At 49.5% G+C, this 18,569-nt stretch overlaps 1 protein-coding gene across 2 annotated transcripts in view; it reads left to right on the plus strand.

Annotated features, from left to right (window-relative positions):
• LOC146196234 (unconventional myosin-XVIIIa-like) overlaps positions 1 to 18,569 on the plus strand; it is a 199,476-nt gene that overhangs the window by 90,122 nt on the left and 90,785 nt on the right. For both annotated transcript variants that reach the window (XM_084598128.1, XM_084598129.1), the window contains exon 20: positions 1,258 to 1,347. In XM_084598128.1, coding sequence (XP_084454254.1) covers positions 1,258 to 1,347 — 90 coding nt within the window. The remainder of the gene's footprint in view (positions 1 to 1,257; positions 1,348 to 18,569) is intronic.

Here is an 18,569-nt window from a genome sequence, read left to right on the forward strand (position 1 = left end):
TGTCGGCAATGCTCAAGAAAAATTAACGACGATTTTTATTACATCATTGACAATGTTTCATATGCAACAAATGCGTATTGGAGCTCATGCCAGCGAATTTTGACTGTTTATTTGAACACGAGAAGCATGGCTGTAATGTTTGTTGCCTGTCTACTAACACTGGACCAAAAAAGCATGCATTTGAATTTGCGCCAAGACCTGGAAAATCAGATTGAAAGGAACCCAAACTTTGTTTCTGCTGTCATCACGAGAGATGAACGTGGTGCTTTTGTTAGCGCACTAAGAACAAACAAGCCTCCAACTAATGGAAGACACCCAATTCACTAGGACCGTAAATTATTTGCTAGGCAAACGAGGTCAAGTGTGAAAACGGTGCTGAGTGGTTTTTGGTGCTTGGGGGAGAATCATCATGCAGCCAAAAGTGGTTCCTCCTGGAGAAACAGTTTATAATTAACTTTACTGGAAAGTTTTTGTACTGACTTAGAGGGAGTGTGCAAAGAGAACAGCTGGCATCATGGTGATCAGATGACTAATATCTCACTCACAACCGTGTCCAAGTATTTGGCTTCCCTGAAATAGCTTGTTGTTCCCCACACCCGTACTCAGCTGATCTCGCTGCCTTCATTTATTTTATTTTCAGCAATAAAAAAGAAATTGAAAAGAGATTTTGTTATCGCGAATGGGTTTGAAAACAGGTTTGAAGGCGGCACTCTACAGAATCAAGCTTGCACAGGTCTAAAGGGTGATGTCAATATTCAAAGAAAAATGTAATGTCGACATGTCAGGAAAATCTGGATTTGCAGAGAATACATGATGATGTCCATGTGGCATTGGTCGATGCCATTTTGGATACCTTATCAAGGTGCCGCTTTGTTCTTGACCTGTGTTCTACTCTAAATGCAACGAAGTTTTGATGCCAGTGCCCCAGTATTCTGCAAAAATCGGGCATGTTGCCTGCTGAACGATGTCGTGCAGGACGGTGCATGCGGATGGAATTTTCAAGGTCGTTCGTGTTGTCCCGTTTTCAAACTTCCTCATTCCTAGCTGTGGGCTGATTTTGGGTTAGCTGTGCTACTCGTATGCCGTTTCATCCGTGCTCTATTTTAATGTAATATGCCTTTTACCGGGCATTGCAATGGTAAGCAAGATGTGGCATTGCGCGTAGTGCATTTTATGTTTCGGAAACTCAGCATCCCATATGCGCTGCCCGCGAGCTGGTCACGTGACTAGTGTGTCTCCAATTTGGCCCCCGGTTAGGAGGAAGTGGAGCAGCTCAAGGCCAAGGTAGAGAAGCTGGAGAAGGAGCGCGCCGAGCTCAAGCAGAGCCACGACATGCTTGAGGTCAAGGTGAGAGGCCGAATGGCTTTGGGCTATTTTCTGTGCACCCAGATTCGCATTGAAAGCAGTGGGCTCTGCCGCACGGCACCAAGCGAGCGGGGAAGCCTGCAGAGCTGGAGGACAAGGGCCTGTGGGACAGTTAGGGGAAAAAAAGAAAAGAATAAACATCCTCAACAAATAGATTAGCACATTTTTTTCTTGCTACCTCAGATAATAAGTGTAAATAATTAATAGCTTTATGAACACTTTAGGTTGGAACTATAAGTGGTAGGGAATTCCTTTTTTTTTTTAATATAGTGAGAGGTGCAGATCGTTTTCATGAATTGCAGTTTTCTTACTTGTAGTAGAGTAGACTTTAAAATGAGGCACAATAACTTGCTGTTTTCTCTTTTAGAAAGATACCGCGCCAAATTTTAATATGAGCAGCTGTTTTGCTTATATAATGTGATTGGAGCATAGCCAACAACTTAGGGCTATGTAAGATGACAGTTATACTTCTTTCCCTGCGAGATAATTTTGGCACTTTCTTTTCGAAAGAAAGCTTCAGGTTTCTGTGCTAATCTTGTTCTTGCAACACCAGCACTTCAGGCTGAGTGCTGCGTCAGGTTTTCGCTGTGACTGCCCTCGGAGAGCTGCTGCGTGCATTGCCACTCATTGTAAGCACGGTGTTGCAATAAAGGTGCGGTTCTCATCGCTGGTCTACCGTGCATTTGGCAAGGTGCCATTTTTCTACATGTATTGCCTGTTGGCTGCAGCGACCTCCAGTTAATGGTGGTGTGTACAATGAGTTGGAAAAGCTGCTAGCACATCTTTCCGTCTGGTTTGCGAAGAAGATTTGAACATAAAATTCTGTGCCTGGACCAGATTTGGGCGACATAAGGCATCTCAGATGCTCCACAGTGTTGCTACCATCTGCTACCAGCAAGCTGCTTTCACTGGGAGTACTTGAGATACTGCTGACGATGGAGCTTGTGATGCCACAAAAGGAAATGTCTCATTACTCATGAACTGCCTTACATGGGCTGTGCGTGACAGACGTGCAGGCATGGACGCTTCCGGACATTTTTTTGTGCAAAAGGAGCAGCAAGACTAGTTTGCAACCAAGGAAGCAAATTGCTCGTCCCAGTGTGTAGTTCTCAGAAGACTGAAAGAAAGTCAACAGCTCGCTGGAGTCATGTGGGAAGGATTTCCCTCTAGCTGGTACATCTATACCTTCTAGCTGGTCTGCTGGTGACCTGTCGCAATTGTGAACTGTACTAGTGCATCCAGCTCTGAGGTGAGTGACCTATTATTTCTATGTATTTTATGCTATCAGTCAATTTGCACCGATTATACCAATGCACACATACTACACTTATTCTGGAAAACTGATAACTAACATTTTAGAGCACATGCTCTGAAATGAGTATTTAGTGGATTGTTGCATAGCCCCCCCTCCACCTTTTTGGGATTGATTTCTTCCTGTCGAAACATCAGTTATGATATGACAGCTGCCCCACATGAAAATAAACACTAGGTAGACTTTCTTTCAGGCGTGCCCATTTCAGCTGGAAAAGAAAGTTTCCAGCTGAATTTACAGCTGGATTACCTGTTTGCAGCTGGAAACCGGAACATTCCAGCTGGACGCGATTTCTGGTTCCATAATCCAGCAGGAAGTAGATGCCATTCCATCTGGAATTACCTTTTTCCAGTTGAAGAAGCATGGTTTCCTCCTGGATACTTTGGGTACACAGTCCCACAATCTAGCAGAAATCTTTTTTTTTTTTTTTTTTTTTTTTTTTTTTTTTTTTTTTTTTTTTTTTTTTTGCCTGACATACAAGAAGAAACCGGCCAATCACAAACGCAGCCTGTCTGGTCGCGGCGTCGGTTTTACGGATCGTACTATCCGCCGCGTCCGGTCCAGACTGCGTCACAGGCCCTAATTCTCCCCAAAGCCACCAGTGCCCAGCAAACGGTTTACTTATCGAGCAGGAATCGGCTCCGACGAAGCACGTCGGACGCGTCGAACACGTCCTGCGTTTGGTTGTGTCGGTCAGCTGCACGTCATGGACGTGCTTCCGCCCATCACCGCGACCTGCGCGATGTCTTCTTGCTCCCGATGTCTACGTCACTGGGAGAAGCGGCGAATGGAAGAGGACCAAATGAAATAAATACTAAATGAATGGTTGCCTAATATATGGCCATAGATAATTGCCTCTGAGGGCAAGCTTGCAGCCGCGAGATATGCGAGATAAGCTGTAGGGACGTATCCTCGTTTCCCGTCTTCAGTATTGTACCGTCGGTGACGAAAACAGCGGCGTCATCATTCACGCGATGAACCGCCGCATTCACCTGCTGCGTGCAGTGTTCCTCCTCTCCTCGCTGCTTAAGTCAGCGATTGTTTCCGCTCTCATCCGGATTGGGCGCCGAAAACAGAGCGTTGCGTTTGTCGGGCCCGCAAATGGGTCCTTCTCTCCCCCTTTGGAAGACGCTGCCGTCGCCAGTCTCGAGAGCGCCACGTTGTACCCGCTTTGTTCTCGGTGATTTATGCCGTTCGTACCTGCGTTCAGCGATTGCGCGTATCCACGGCGAGTTGGCAGTTCCGCAATCTAGCCCTTGGCTCTGCAACGCGTTCCACACCTGCCCAGACTTCTTGGAACGGAAAAACGGGCGCGTACTGCCGCCGCGTGCACAGCGCCCGCAGGCTGTTCTAGCGGCGCATTCGTACCCTTCCCGAGCTGTGCCGTGCGGCCGGAGACACAGACGTATGGGCGTCGTTTCGCCGCCCGACTGTTTTGTCCCGCGCCATTGCAGTGGCTTCCTCGCTTCCTTCCCATCGCGTGGCGGCATCTTTTGTGCCTCGTTCCGCGACGTTCCCGAGTCCGCCCCTTTTCTCGCCGCGTCGGCACGCTTCTCGGGCGTCAGCGGCTGCCGCGCTGGAAGCCCGCGCACAAAGCGCGTCCCTTGTAGTGGAGCCCGCGTGAGCTCTCACCTGTCTGGTGCAAGAAGTCGCTCGCGCTTCGGCGCCGTGTCCCGCTGCGCTGCAGAAAAGGCCGCGCGTTGACCGCTGAAATGTAATCAATACCGCCGCTCGAAAAATTATATATTGTCGTTGTTTTGCAGCGCGATTCTTTCGTAGTTCGCGGCAGAAACGCCACCTTTTGCGTCCTTGTCGCGGCGACAGCTGGAATTGTGCCCACGGATGTGAAAAAGTACAGTCTCATTTTACGATCGTGGCGGAGCTCCCCAGCTGTTATAGAGGCTACACCCCTGTCGAATGCGCCTGCATTTATAACGCCGTCGTCCCCACCTTTGCGAGTGTCGCCGGTATCGGCTCGGCGCGAAGATTCGATATCGGCGTAGGGTATGTTGGGGGGAGGGGGGGGGGGGGGGGGACACCTCAGCTTGTGTGCGGGGTGTTTGAGAAGGGTGGATGCTTTACAATATTCTCAGTCGCGTCAGTTGCATGGTGCTGCTATTTTTGAGGTTCCTGAATAAATTTCTCTACTTCAAAATTACTATTCGCAGTTTTGATATTCTATACTGAGTCCATGTGCCATCTAAAGAACCTTTTCAGCGGTTTTTTGACACAAATCTGCTCGAGTTGTTTATGTGAATTTTCCCTGCTTAAGGGCCACTTCCCACCCTCCGGTCGAAAATATTTTCTTTCCCCGTGACTGGGAGGCTTCATCCCTAGAACGCAAGGCCGAAAAAATGTTTTTGAAAATAGGAACTAATAACGCAGTTATAGCCACCGCAATCACCCGATTCTCTCGTATTTCTCTCCTCCCGTTCCCTCGCAAAAGTTTTTCACTCTCCTGCCCGGTCGTGTAGCCCCCGCAGGCAAAATGCCCCTTCCTCCTCTTCGTTTGGTGGGAGGTGGGGCGTGGCACTCTGCGTGTTCGAAAACGAAACGGGCGAGGGAGCGTGCGCCGCTGCATTCATGGCATTCAATCCGGCCGTGGCGAGGAAAAAGCGCGCAGCGAACGGCGCGCACAATTAATCGTGTACGCCCATCCTTCACCCGTCAGTCAGCGAGACAGACCAATGGATGTCGTCGCTACTCTGACGTCAGCCTTGCGGCTCGTAGAGAACGGGGAGGCTGATTTCCCGAAGGGGAGGATGAGAAAGCTTTGATTTGTATTTTTGCTGCTTTGCGGCGCGCGTATCGCTGTAGCATTTTGCACAATCCCCGATACCTGATCGAAGCATTGGGCTCCTTTGCTTAAACAGTCATACCCTGGACAGCGGTCCTTTAACAAATTTCTGAGAAATTTTAGGGACACGCTCATGTCGTCTTATTTGCAGCTAGGCGAAAGCATTTTGGCCGCCCTGCCGCGATCCTTGGAACGCCCCTTATTCTTCAGCAGAGAGAGAGATGGAGAGGTGGGTGGGAGAGGCGGGAGGGAAAGATGAGGATGTGAGTTATATATAGTAGATATTATCTCTTCCCATCTCTCCCTCTTCCTTTTTCTCTCTCTATCACTATCATTATCTGTCGCTAACTATAACTTTCGGTCACTATATACCAGAACTGCATCGAAATCCCGCGCACACATATCGCGCAAAGTTTCTGCGGATGCCACTCATCAGCTGTTAAAGGCTTTCGCCTTGAGCACCTTGAGAGCACTGCAGAGACTGCAGTGGAGGCACTGTCGTGGACAGAAGGGAGACATCCACAGGTTGCACATTACAGTGCAACCTGCGAACGTCTTCGTTGCCCGAGAACTTTTATCGGCAATTCGGCACTAACGAGACTTGTACAACCGAAGAAGGTATTTATAGCTCGCCGTAACTTGGACCTTTCGCGAAGGTTCTTACTGCTCATTTGGGTACCATGATTCGGTGTTTTGCAACCCCCCCCCCCCCCCCCCCCCCCTACCCACCTACCCTTGATCCGCTGCCCACTCGGCTTATATGTGCCAGCGGATCCTGGGTAGGGCGGACGTTGCGACCGAAAATGTAGCAGCGTCACACAGGAGTGACAGTAACACGCCTCGCCTGAAACCAGAATTTCGAAAAGGCCTGTAAACTCGCTTCGCTGATTCAGTCTTTGCTAGGGGCCAACAGGGTCAATGTCATTGTTCCGCCTCAGACGCCAGTTCGGGCGTGCCGCAAATTGTAAGCACAGCTCGAAGTTTACGCCGTGTGGGTAGGTAGTAGAAGGATCTGATATGGTATGGAGTGGTATCTTTAACGTCCAAAAGCGGCATTGGTTATGATGCCGGCGGTTGTGGCGGGCCGTGATAGTTTCGACTCCTTGGGTGTTTTTTTATTTTTTTTAACGTGCACTGGACATCGTAAAGTGCGCGGGCGCCTTGCGTTTCGCCTTCATCGAACCCGTGTCCTCGGGATCACCATTCGAACGTCTTGACCAATGAGCCACCGCGGCGGCCCCGCGTATACCAGGATCTTATCGTCGTATGTGATCTTTTGCTTCAAAGGCGCCATTCATACCGTCCCAGTTGCGTGCTACGACAGTTTGTTTCCGGAAGAGCGACTGCGAGCTGTGCGCGGTGCTCGTCGGGGCGCCAAGATGCCAGGTCGTGGCGTGCGAGGCGTTCTCCGAGACCCAGTGATGGAGTGGAGCGGACCTGGGGTCGCAGCACAGCACTCGGTCTGCCCGCTTCGCTCTTCGGCTGCGTTTATATTCCTCTGCTGTCGTCCGGCGTTCTCGGTCCCTCCCTTCCACACCCATCTCCTCCAGTGCCCCCTTCTTCCACGCCGCCGCTCTGTTCTCCAGACATATGTCGGCGGCGCGGCGGCTTTGATTCGGCACTCTTGTTCCGCGTCGCAAACTCGCCTGCGCAGAGTTGTAGCGGCGCTCACTTTGTACCCCTGTTTGTTTGTCCCTGGGGCTCACTCTTTTTAAAGCGGCTCGTCTCGAGCGTGGCCCCGTTCCGTCCTGTCCGCGCGCGCCACAAGTGCGCTGCGGTGCGTGGCGCCATCTGATAGAAATCTCGTCGTTACTACCAGTGTAGGGTTTCCACCACATGCGACTCGTGCCTTTGTGGCGAGCGCGCACGAGCACGCCGCTGCCTTTGCAGTCCCGGATCACCGTGTTATAAGCCTTGTATACATCAGCCCGACGCAAGCGGGTCGGACAGGGGGGAGCCGGTTGTCGAGCTGAGCCAGCCCGACCCGTCCGGGTTTACATGAGCTCGTTTCTGTCGGGCAAAGATCGCTGCTACACCGTGCGTCGAGCAAGGAAACCGGGGGCACGCCGGAGAGGAGGCAGGGGAGGAATGCTCAAACGAACAGCTCACGGTCCCATCCCCGACCAACAAGGAAGCAAGAAAGGATGCGCATGCCCGACGCGTCAGCATATACATGCCCCTCGCCCATCGCGTAGGGTCGAGCCAACCCACCCCCTGCAGTCGGGCTGGCGGGACCCGACCTGACGGTCCTTTAGCTCGACCCCCTAGCGTATACATGAGCCCGAAAGCCGGTTTTCAGCCCGACAGGCCTCCCCGACCCGACTTTGTCGGTCTCATGTAAACCCCCTGATAGAGAGCTCCAGCACTCGTTGAATCGAATCAAGTTCCTTCTCCATCTTTATCACGTGAGCCTCAGGCGCCTTTTGGTACGTCCTTCTCGCGGGGTGCCTCTCGGCGTTGCACAGATTTAGTTTCAAGTGTCGTGGCACTTTTTACACATCGCGTGATCGTGTGAAACGCGTGGACGAGGCCCGAACCACCCTGGCGAATGATCCACACCAGACCTCGGCTGCTTTGCCGAGCAGCGCTCCCCTACCCATGGTGCGTGCACTGGTCCGTAGGTGTTACTCACCTCTGTGACGCGTGCACACAAGAAATATGGGAGCATAAACGCTGACCGTTGAACCTCGTCCAAAATGTTCGCACGGACGGCCAGCGCGTGTGCTTGCGAAAGCGTTACGGAGCGCAAGTTTGGCGGACACCCCCGCGGGTGCGAACGCTCGCACGTAGCCTTCGCAAGCCTCGTTCGTCACTTGCCTTAGCGCGCTTTGCACCTCTTGTGCGTAAAGAACAAACACCACGGAGGCTGTTTATTTGTGTACGAATTTTTTTACTGCTGTTTGGGAACACGTTCTATCTGGCAAGCCAGCGGCGTTACCGCGAAATATTTACCCAGTATGCGTAGGTGTGCACACAAGCTCGGGCGTATATATCTTCCAGCGCGCGAGTTGTGGCTGGTGCGGGCGTGTACACATAGTATCCAGCGAAGCAACTTTGTTTTTGTTTTCGGATCGTCGCGGTTATGCTGTCCTAGGTTCAGTGAACCGGCGGTCGCCGCCGTTTTTCGGCGAATCGGTCTCGTACGCATGTTCCCCCTTATAGACCACATTACTTGCGGTCGACGCGTTGGAGCTGCGATCCGCCGTTATGTGGGTGCAAAAGTCGTTTTTAAGGCGAAAGCCTTTAATGGCTCACCGTTGTCGTCATCAAAAGTGTCACTCATTTGCGGCGCTCTGATTGGCTGAAGAGGGGATGACGTCATAGAGCTATCGACCAATCACAGGGCACTATCGTTTGGTAGGCGCTGCCAACTCGGGCCTCTCCTTTTACGTGGGAAGATGATATCAGAATCAGCCTGCCAAGACCCTTGCATTCATGTTATCCCTAGGCCACGCAGACACCCTCGTACGGCTTGGTTAAAGCGGGGCTTTATATGTTGGCTAGTAGCTTACGCTATCGCGTCATACCGATCCAGGCGTCCGTGTGGCGCCTTTCATTTGGCGCTTCCTCGAACGCCGCACCACACAGCCTATAGAAGTAGATGCAGTAAAGCCAGGAATCAGCAAAGTTTCAAACAAAGGCTTTCGCCTTATCGCACTTTAGTGGCCCAAATTGCCACACAAAATTTTGTCTCTCAATTTGCCTAGTACGCCCGCCTGGTCGTTTTCGTAGAGGCCAGATATATTGTGCAGTGCCCCCTTGCAGCGTGGTTTGGTCATGTAATCTGTGTCAAAAATATATTCAATACCTCTTTCTGTATGTGTTCGTGTTAGTCAACAAGCAAAGCACGCATTTGCTGCGGAGAAAATATGGGTTTAAAATTTCTCCGTCACTCGATCCGAACAGCACGCGGTGATCGCTATTGAAAGTAGATACCGGTATAAAATGGAGTAGTAGATGGACTGATGAGATCGAGAATGCTGTCAAATCAAATGGTGAGGGAAATTCTCTAAGGCCGACTAGATTCGTAATAGTAGAGCAGTTACTCATCAGCGTCCACCCAAGCGCAGCGATATGCTGCTCTGGTGGACGCTGATGAGCCATTAATCTTTCTTGCTGAAAAACTCACGTGACGTAGGTCAGCGCAAGTTTGCTTGCAGAATCGGGCGGTGGCGGCGATACCTTTGACACCTTTTTGTATTTTAAAATCCTCGTTTGCAGTGAAAGCGGCCTCGTTACAGTTAGAATGTGCGGTAACATGTCGTTAAAGCTTGCCATCGGTCTGGCGCCACAATTAGACCAGCTCACAGCCCTGCATGGGAGAAGCTGAATTTGGCGGTGCATCATCTAGCTGTCTTCGTCCGGTAGCCGGCGTCAACCAATTCGCCTTCGCTGTATAGACTGCACACTGTTAATCCTGTGCCCCTTTCGGGGGTGGATATTTATCGCCGATACTTGGCACACGAAGTGCACTGTGCGTTTTTTATTGAGATTTTGATTCAGTACATGAATCAAGGAGGAACGGGTCAAAAAGTGTACGAAAGCGCTTTACAGAGGCCTGTCCTCCTGAAAGAGCATCACGGTCACTTGGCAGAAGCACAAGAAAAATGAACAAGAAATGAATGTACAAAATGAAACTATCGACACGAGCGTGCCTATACATGACATCGTGTTAAAACTAAACAAGACAAAATCATTTATGGCTGAAATACGTAAAACACAAAACAGGACTACAAATTGGTGATCACCACCAATCAGGACTATGCGTTGGTGATTGCATCGCGCCCTCGCACTTATTCGAGCCCCAAGAGAGTATCATCCGCCACAAGTGCAGGAGTAGCTCTTCAGGGACCTATACTCCTGGCTGGGTCACCTCCGCAGACCCCCTCCTCTGCCGCCTTTTCCGGCTTGCACAGCTGAACCAGCGGGCTGTACTAAAAACGCGTCCATGAGATCACGTGAATACCTGTTGTACATAACTGCTGCGACGGTACGTGTGTCATGTTGGAGGACAAAGTATGGCTTTCACAGCGCACACCGGACCACACACCGATAAGTGGATCAGATCGAGGTGGGTACATTCACCTTGCATGGTCCTGCTCCATCGGCGTGACGGCCGCTGTCTGGAGTATGGTGGGCGCACGGGAGGTGTTATAGGTGGGCACGTGAATGCCGTTATAATACGCAGCACGCCTGCGGACGTTTCCTGTTGTGGAACCATTTAGGTGAATAACTGCTTTACATCGGAGCGCTGTATTGTTTGCCCGTGTTTAAGGCGAGGTTGCGCCTCTGTGGGCAGTTACGCGCGTCATGTAGTCGTCCATTAGCTCTGTTGAATTTGGTGTCGGGTCCTTAAAAACGCACCTGCATTCCGCTTCCCGGCCTGCTGGACTCCGGGCTGGCGAAACCTTTTGAGTTGGCGGAATTAACTGCAATCCCTCACTAAACGGCGCCGGTAAGTATAGCACCAGAGGTCGCGTAGCAACCGCTCCCAATTTAAAGCCCGTGTGTGTTATGACTTTAGCGCCCCTGCACGGTGCGAGCTCCCTGTCGGCACCCTGTGTTCTTTGGCCGCCGCGATGGGGCTGTCACTTGGGTGCGGCCTCAATCTGTCGCCATTTCTTAACCCACACAGCGCCCCTTCTTGCCTACCGCCTTCGCCACCTGTCACGGCCTTTTCTCCGCGTTCGTCATCTGCATTCGCGAAGTCAACGGGGACTGGTAGTTCGGCAGTGCAGAGCCCTATCCCCACAGCCGTCCCAGGGCGCCCCCGTCTAAAGGAGTCTTCTGTGAGCGCGCTTAGCTGGCCATGCGTGCCCTTCCGCACTCCGACACGCCTGCAGTGTGCGAACCGAGAATAGCCGCAGAGCTGATGGCGATGACTATATGGGACACTGGTGACGAATAATATGTCCTGCTTTGCTTTCAGAGGCAGCTCATATCTTGGCTGTGGTGTAAAACCAGATGTTCTCGCTTTTTCTCATCATAATGGGGGATTTTCATGCATATACCTTCTTCTCGGGTTATAGTAAGGAGGATATTAAGGGCAGGAAACTCGCTGCAGACATTTCGGACCTAGCATTGGCGATTCTTACTGACCCGCAGCATCCCACGAGGATTGGCAACAGTATCTCGAGAGATACGTGTCCAGACCTCTTTTTGATTAAGGAAGCTAGAAACTATGATTGGCACAACACACAGGAGACCACACTGCATTCTCAGGACCTGCTTCGACTACAATAAGCATCGCAAACCGAGAGGACACACCCGGCTCACGGACTGGTCGTTCCGAAAGGGGAGTCTGGGACCGCTTTACACGTACGATTCAGACCTCAGAAGCAGTTCCGGCCATTGGCAACCACCTACTATATCTATGGGAGGCCAGAAGAAGTCTCACATGGCGGTGGAAAAAGCAAAAACATAACCGCAAGCTGAAGATCAAGATCGCGCAATTAACATTGCTAGCAGAAGAGTATGCACAGACTCTGGCCAAAATCAACTGGCTGGCTAAATGCGACTCGCTGAAAGAAAACCTTAGCACCAAGGCGGCTTGGAGTATTCTTAGATGTTTGATAGAGCCTTCCAAGTCGCGTGCGGATCAGCAACGTAACCTCAAGAGAGCCCTACATAGCTTCGCAGGCACAAACCAGCAGCTGGTTGCAGCCCTCACCACCAGGTACCTATGTACAATGAAAGACAACGAGCCAATAAGAGATTATGAGGGCATGGAGAATCCGGACCTGGATCGAGAGTTCGATGTCGAGGAAATACAGGCGGCGCTTATGGCCATGAGGAGGGGCACGGCACCAGGAAACGACAGGGTGACGGTAGGATTGCTTGCCAATCTCAATCGGCAAGCGCTTGAACATCTTACACAGTACATCAACGAGTGTTGGAAAAATGGACAGTTACCCGACGCTTGGAAGACGGCTGTCAGCTTCATTCCCAAACCTGGAAAGGAGGTGAACATTAATAACTCGAGGCCAATTTCGCTTACATCGCGTACAGGGAAACTGATGGAGAAGGCGGTACAAATGCGGATTTCGACGTATATAGAAGACCAAGATATGCCTCACACGATGTTTGGGTTTAGGGCACACTTGTCAACCAAGTGTTACTGCAGCTGAAGATGGAGGTTATCGATCCCTCGTAGAAACGCAACAGTATGGCCATACTTGCGCTGTATCTTAAGGGAGCTTTCGACAACGTGAAGCACTCCAAGATTCAGGAAAACCTACAGGTACTCATTGCGGAAAGCGTACCTTTAATTACATCAAGGCTTTCTTGCAAGATAGGCAAGCACACATCAAGTTTGGCGACACAAGGTCCGAGCCGATACCCATGGGCACCAGGGGGACGCCTCAAGAAGCGGTCCTTTCTCCACTGCTCTTCAACGTTGCCCTCATGCACCTGCCAGAACAACTTAACGCCACAAAGGGAATCCGCCACGCCTCTACGCGGATGACATAACCATATATGGACAACGGAGGGCAAATTGGTACAGATGGAGGAGGCCCTCCAAGAGACTGCCACTACGGTCCAAAGATATGCAGAAGGATGCGGACTGCGCTGTTCCTCGGACAAGTCGAAGCTCCTCGTCCTGCGCGGGAAGAGGGATACTCCACCGCTTGAAACCTCGGTCCATGATACACGTATTCCCGAGGTGGAGACAATGCGGGTTTTGGGGCTGCTTAATAACGACAAGGGTGTGAACTCAGCAGCGATCACCAAGCTCCGAACGATGTGCGAACAGGTCGTCCATATGCTATCTCGGATCGCAACTAAGAAGAACGGTATGCAAGAAGATACCCTTAGACTAATACAGGCCTTTATCATCTGCAGGATAGTATACGTGGCCCCGTACCTTCATATGAGGGAAACCGATGTAAACCATGCACCTGAACGTTATCGTTCGAACTGCTTATAAGAAGGCGCTCGGGTTACCCATGAAAGCATCTACGCAGCGCAGCGTATGCTACAAGAGGGGGTGCACAATACGGCTGATGAACTGATTAGCGCCCATCTTACAAGCCAGGTAATGAGACTGGCGACAACCAAGACTGGTCGCAGGGTTTTAGAAAATTTGAACATTTGCTTTCTACGACAAATGGCTGGGAGACCAGATATACCTCAAGAGTGGAAGAACAAATTCCTTACGCTTCCGCTCCCCAAAAACATCCACCCGGAGCGTCATCATGCTAGACGAGTGGCAAGAAGCAAGGCGATGAACGAATCTTATTCAAGAGAAGAAGGAGCCTTCTTCGTGGACGCTGCAGGTCCTGTAGCGGGGATATCAACAATATCAGTGGGGCACCAAATGAAGGCCGTGGACGGGCTTTCAGTTGGTAACGGGGATACGCAGGCTATGGAGGAAGTGGCGATAGCCCTAGCCGCAACGCACTCCGCATCGAAATACATAGTTACAGATTCCCAGGCAGCTTATAGAAACTATATGCGTGGCAAAATCACGCCGCTAGCCTGCAAAATTCTTTTGACTTCAGCTGCACGGAAGGAGCTATGGGTACCTAGGTCACCAGGGAGTTGAAGGAAACGAGCACGCATACGCTTCGGCCCGATCTTTCCTTCCTCGGAATCCTTCTACGTCCTCCATTGCTGATTTAGGCTCCCCGTCTCCATTAACAACATATTCATAGATATTACAGCATTTGCGCCTTGAAAGGCAGACATTCCCGAAGCCCGCTAAGGGTCTTAGTAAATCAGAAAATTGTCACCTTAGAAGGTTACAAACTATGTCATTTAATAATCCAGCAACACTTCACGCCATTGAGCCCGAGTCCTTTTCGTTGCAGTGCAAATTTTGTGGCCAGAAGGAAAACTTATACCATATGGTTTGGGCTTGTCAACAAAATACCAGTATTGAGATAATAAATCAGCCAACGTGGGAAGGCTGGGAGGCGACCCTGTCCAGCTCGAACCTCAAGGAACAACGAGCCCTCGTCGAAAGAGCACGGACAGCGGCTTTTGCCAACGGTGTCCCGGACTAGGGACCCGATCAGCCTTCCCTTAATCTAAGACAATGTGGCTTTCAATAAACGTTTTCATCATCATCGCTGACATATTCAGCATAAGCAAGCGGACATGCTGGGCCTGATGCACGTCCCATCATATAGGGGTATTTTTGTGACGTTGTACGTCTTACACACGTCACAGAGATATCGCTGCTGTGCCACCTTAGCCTTCTCGATAACAAGTCTAGAGGGATGAGTGCTGTAGTTCGACTCTAAGATCCGCTGCACTGCCGGACATGAGTAGCGACACTGGTGCGGCGCGTGAGGATGTCGCATGCTGAAGTACACGTGAAGAAAACGGCGCAGAGAAGCTATTAGCTTGCGATATCATTTTTAAGTCTGCGTGCTTCTGCGGCCAGGCGAACATCTTTATTTCTGCTTTCACTCCCACATTTCCCCTCCTTCCATTACAGCACGTTGTGGGGGTCAGCCGAGAAGTGTGACAGACACTACGCCTTTCATTACCTATAAACCAACTTGCATTTAAGTCTGTGTTTTCCGGATGCGACACGTGTACATTAGGCGTAGCAGTGGTATTGGAGGCTGCGGACTGCCACGTGTTTCTCTGTGAGGTTGATCAGCACAGATAACGTCAGTTCCTGATGTAGCTGCACTGATCACGGCGAAAGCTGTCAAAACCACGTGGTGTTTCCCGATGGACATCTTCACGGCGCGAGGAAATGACTCATGGCTGTATCTATACCCTGGAGTCGGCGACCGCTGCCGTCGTCGCTCCCTCCTTGCGTGACAGGCCTCAGGTGCCGCCCGCAGCTGTCATGCTGCTGACGCGCTTCTCTCCGCAGAGGCGACCTTGTAGCCGGATGCGGGTTCCCGACCGCTTCCGTCTGCATCGCGTCTGCTCTGCCGTCCATGGCGCCGGGAGCTGCAGCGCCAGCCGTGGCCGCCCTGGACGAGAACACATCGCTAAGCGTTTGTGGTGTTTGGCTAGCGAGTGCGCATTCGATGCACCCGCTAGAACCGTTGTGGCGGGAATTAAGCTCTCCATTGCGGCGCCGTTTTAACTGACAAAAGGTTAGCGGTAAAGCGAGTGTTCACGCGTTAAGTTCCACTCTGCAGCGACTTCCGGTGGTAGGGCAGGCAAGATGAGATTCAGGAGCGTTAACTCTTACTACTTACATTTGCCGGTTTCTTGTCCGTTTTTTTCGTCCCTCTCAGATTCAAGATGGCGGCCGAGTCATGTGATCATAGCTGCAGCATTGCAAATAATTCCTTACCTATCACGTGACCACCCATACAGTGTAGTCCACCACATGGTCCCCGTGTGTGACGTCATGATTTCTCGAAGCTACACGTGAAACTCGCGTGTTTTTGAGGTCCGAACGCTGCGTCTCCCTGGATACGATAGAAATCGTCACTAAGAGAGCTCTTATAATGCATAAAGTGCACTATACGGAACCAGGTTCCGATTCGAGAACAAACTCCCTAGAGATCGGCGCTCGGCTGTTTTCACGACATTAGAGAACAAAAACATCAGATATTCGCCGAGACTTGTCCGGTGATCGTGAATTTTTGAACGCTCATGCCAATTGCATCTTATGCGGTTTGAAGGAGCGTGTTGGAGGACCGCGATTTTTGAAGACAGTTCACGCTAACTTCTACGTACTGAAGGGAGTAGGCTGCAACTGCTTTGCTGCGGAAGGACACTTCTATCGCCATGGTTCGGCTTCCAGTACTTCCAATATATATATATATATATATATATATATATATATATATATATATATATATATATATATATATATATATATATATATATATATATATATATATATATATATAGGAGGTCGTGGGTTCGGTTCCCACCATCGGCACGTTGTTTTTTCTTCTACTTTGTGTTTAATTATATCTTTCCCTTAAACAGATTACATTACTAATTTCCGTGATTATCCAAGTAAACATTAAAAAAAAAAAAGACATAAAGTACCATCCCCAACGCTTTCCTTGGCCTCGCCGACTGTTGGCTTCTTTCCTTCACACACATATATATATATATATATATATATATATATATATATATATATATATATATATATATATATATATATATATATATATATATAGGATGCGAGAACATTTAACGTACTTGGCCGCTTAAAAAATAATAGAGCGAAGGGTACGCTTCATTTAAAGAAACATTTTATTAGACTCGACGTTTCGATCGGAGACCGATCTTTCTCAAGAGTGAATCTTCTTGGATAGTGTTGCGGCTTTTTAAGCATTTGGACATAGACCACACCTGGGTAGGAAAACAAAACGTGGGAGACAGAGGAAAGAGACAGATACAGTAGGGAAGGATGATGTCCAGGTGTGCCATCGCAGGTGCATCGCAGGTGCTGGACAGGCCTGTCGAACTGCGCTGACACAGGTGCCTGGATGCATAGTCTCTGCTGCGAAAGAATGCGGGCTATTTTCACTCTTCCTGGCCACGACGGCCGAAGAGTGGGAGTAGGGAAAAAAATATAAATGAATAAATAAATATATCTGTATAAATGAATAAATAAAATGAATAAATAAATATAAATATAAATAAACTGTATCTGTATATATATATATATATATATATATATATATATATATATATATATATATATATATATATATATATATATATATATATATATATATATATATATATATTTGTGTGGAAACGTCGGTTTGCCCCGGCTGTATTCCCGGCTGGATATATATATATATATATATATATATATATCCAGCCGGGAATAAACACACACATATATATATATATAAATATATATATATATATATATATATATATATATATATATATATATATATATATATATATATATATATATATATATATATATATATATATATATAATGTGTGTGTGGACGTCTGGAAACGTCGGTTTGCCCCGGCTGTATTCGGGCATGTGTGTCATGTGGTCGTATATAAGCTCTGACCATCTGTTTTGCCAAGACATCCACCAGCTTGCGGCGCGCATCCCACAGTCAATACGCATTGAGTGGGTCCCACGGGATCTGCTGCCTTCCCAAAGTCAAGCTGGCTTAGCAACCCGCCTCGTGAAGCAAGACGCATTAATGCCACGGCTCCTCGAAGTAGACGACGCTACGCTCCTTTTATCAAGAAATGATCACCTCCGGCGCCGCACACGTGCACTTATCCCTCCGTGTGCGATATCCCTTCCCCGCGGTCTCACCCGGGCAGAGGAGGTTGCGCTTAGGAGGATCCGGGTCGGTGTTGCCCTTACACCAGCTGTCACTAGGACGTGGTCATACTTCCAGCACTTATATCCCCGCCCAGGGTGCCCGATCTGTAAAAATGAAGATATTGAGGCCGACATCCACCACTTGCTGTGGGACTGCCCAGCACTCAAACCAACCCGAATCCGGCACCTGAGCAAAGCTGGCCTTTCAGCAATCAATCCTGCTTCATACGTCACTTGGACGCAGGGACCTCATCATCGCTCACTTCTGGACTTCATAAAATCAGCCAACCTTTTTCCATTCATTTAATCATTTATTCATCCTTCATCTCATACCCTACTGATGCCCAGAGGCAATAAATATCGATAAAAAAAAATCTGTTGAACCACATCTGCTCGTCATTTTGGTCGTCGATTTCCACCGCCATCTATCCCCGTACTATAGCCTGACGAACAGTGGCCATAGTTTTTCACGGTTGATTACAGACTGACGCTTATCGTTAGATTTTATAGTACGGTATCAGTGGCTTTCGCAGTTTTGCCGGACCGTTTGCCGCTATCCTTCAGAACATGGATCCGTATTCCGAGTTTCAGTCGTTTTTAGAAGTGTCGTTTTCTCTCTGACCTCGAGTCATCTGCTCGATGGAAACGCCGGAACCGAAAGTTGAACTGACATGCAGTTACGATGTTTCCATTTCAGCAACCAGATGACTCGAGGTCAGGCAGAAAACGGCACTTTTGAAAACGACTGCAACTCGTAATACGGACCCTGCAGTCTAAGTTTCGGCCTTATGGCAGCCTCTCGACGGCGCTGATGTGCGTCAGTCCGCTGTTGTTTTCTAACGAACTCCGAACAA

Source organism: Amblyomma maculatum, chromosome 3 (assembly GCF_055883805.1).
Source record: "Amblyomma maculatum isolate TAMU_Amacu chromosome 3, ASM5588380v1, whole genome shotgun sequence".
NCBI lineage: Eukaryota > Metazoa > Arthropoda > Arachnida > Ixodida > Ixodidae > Amblyomma > Amblyomma maculatum.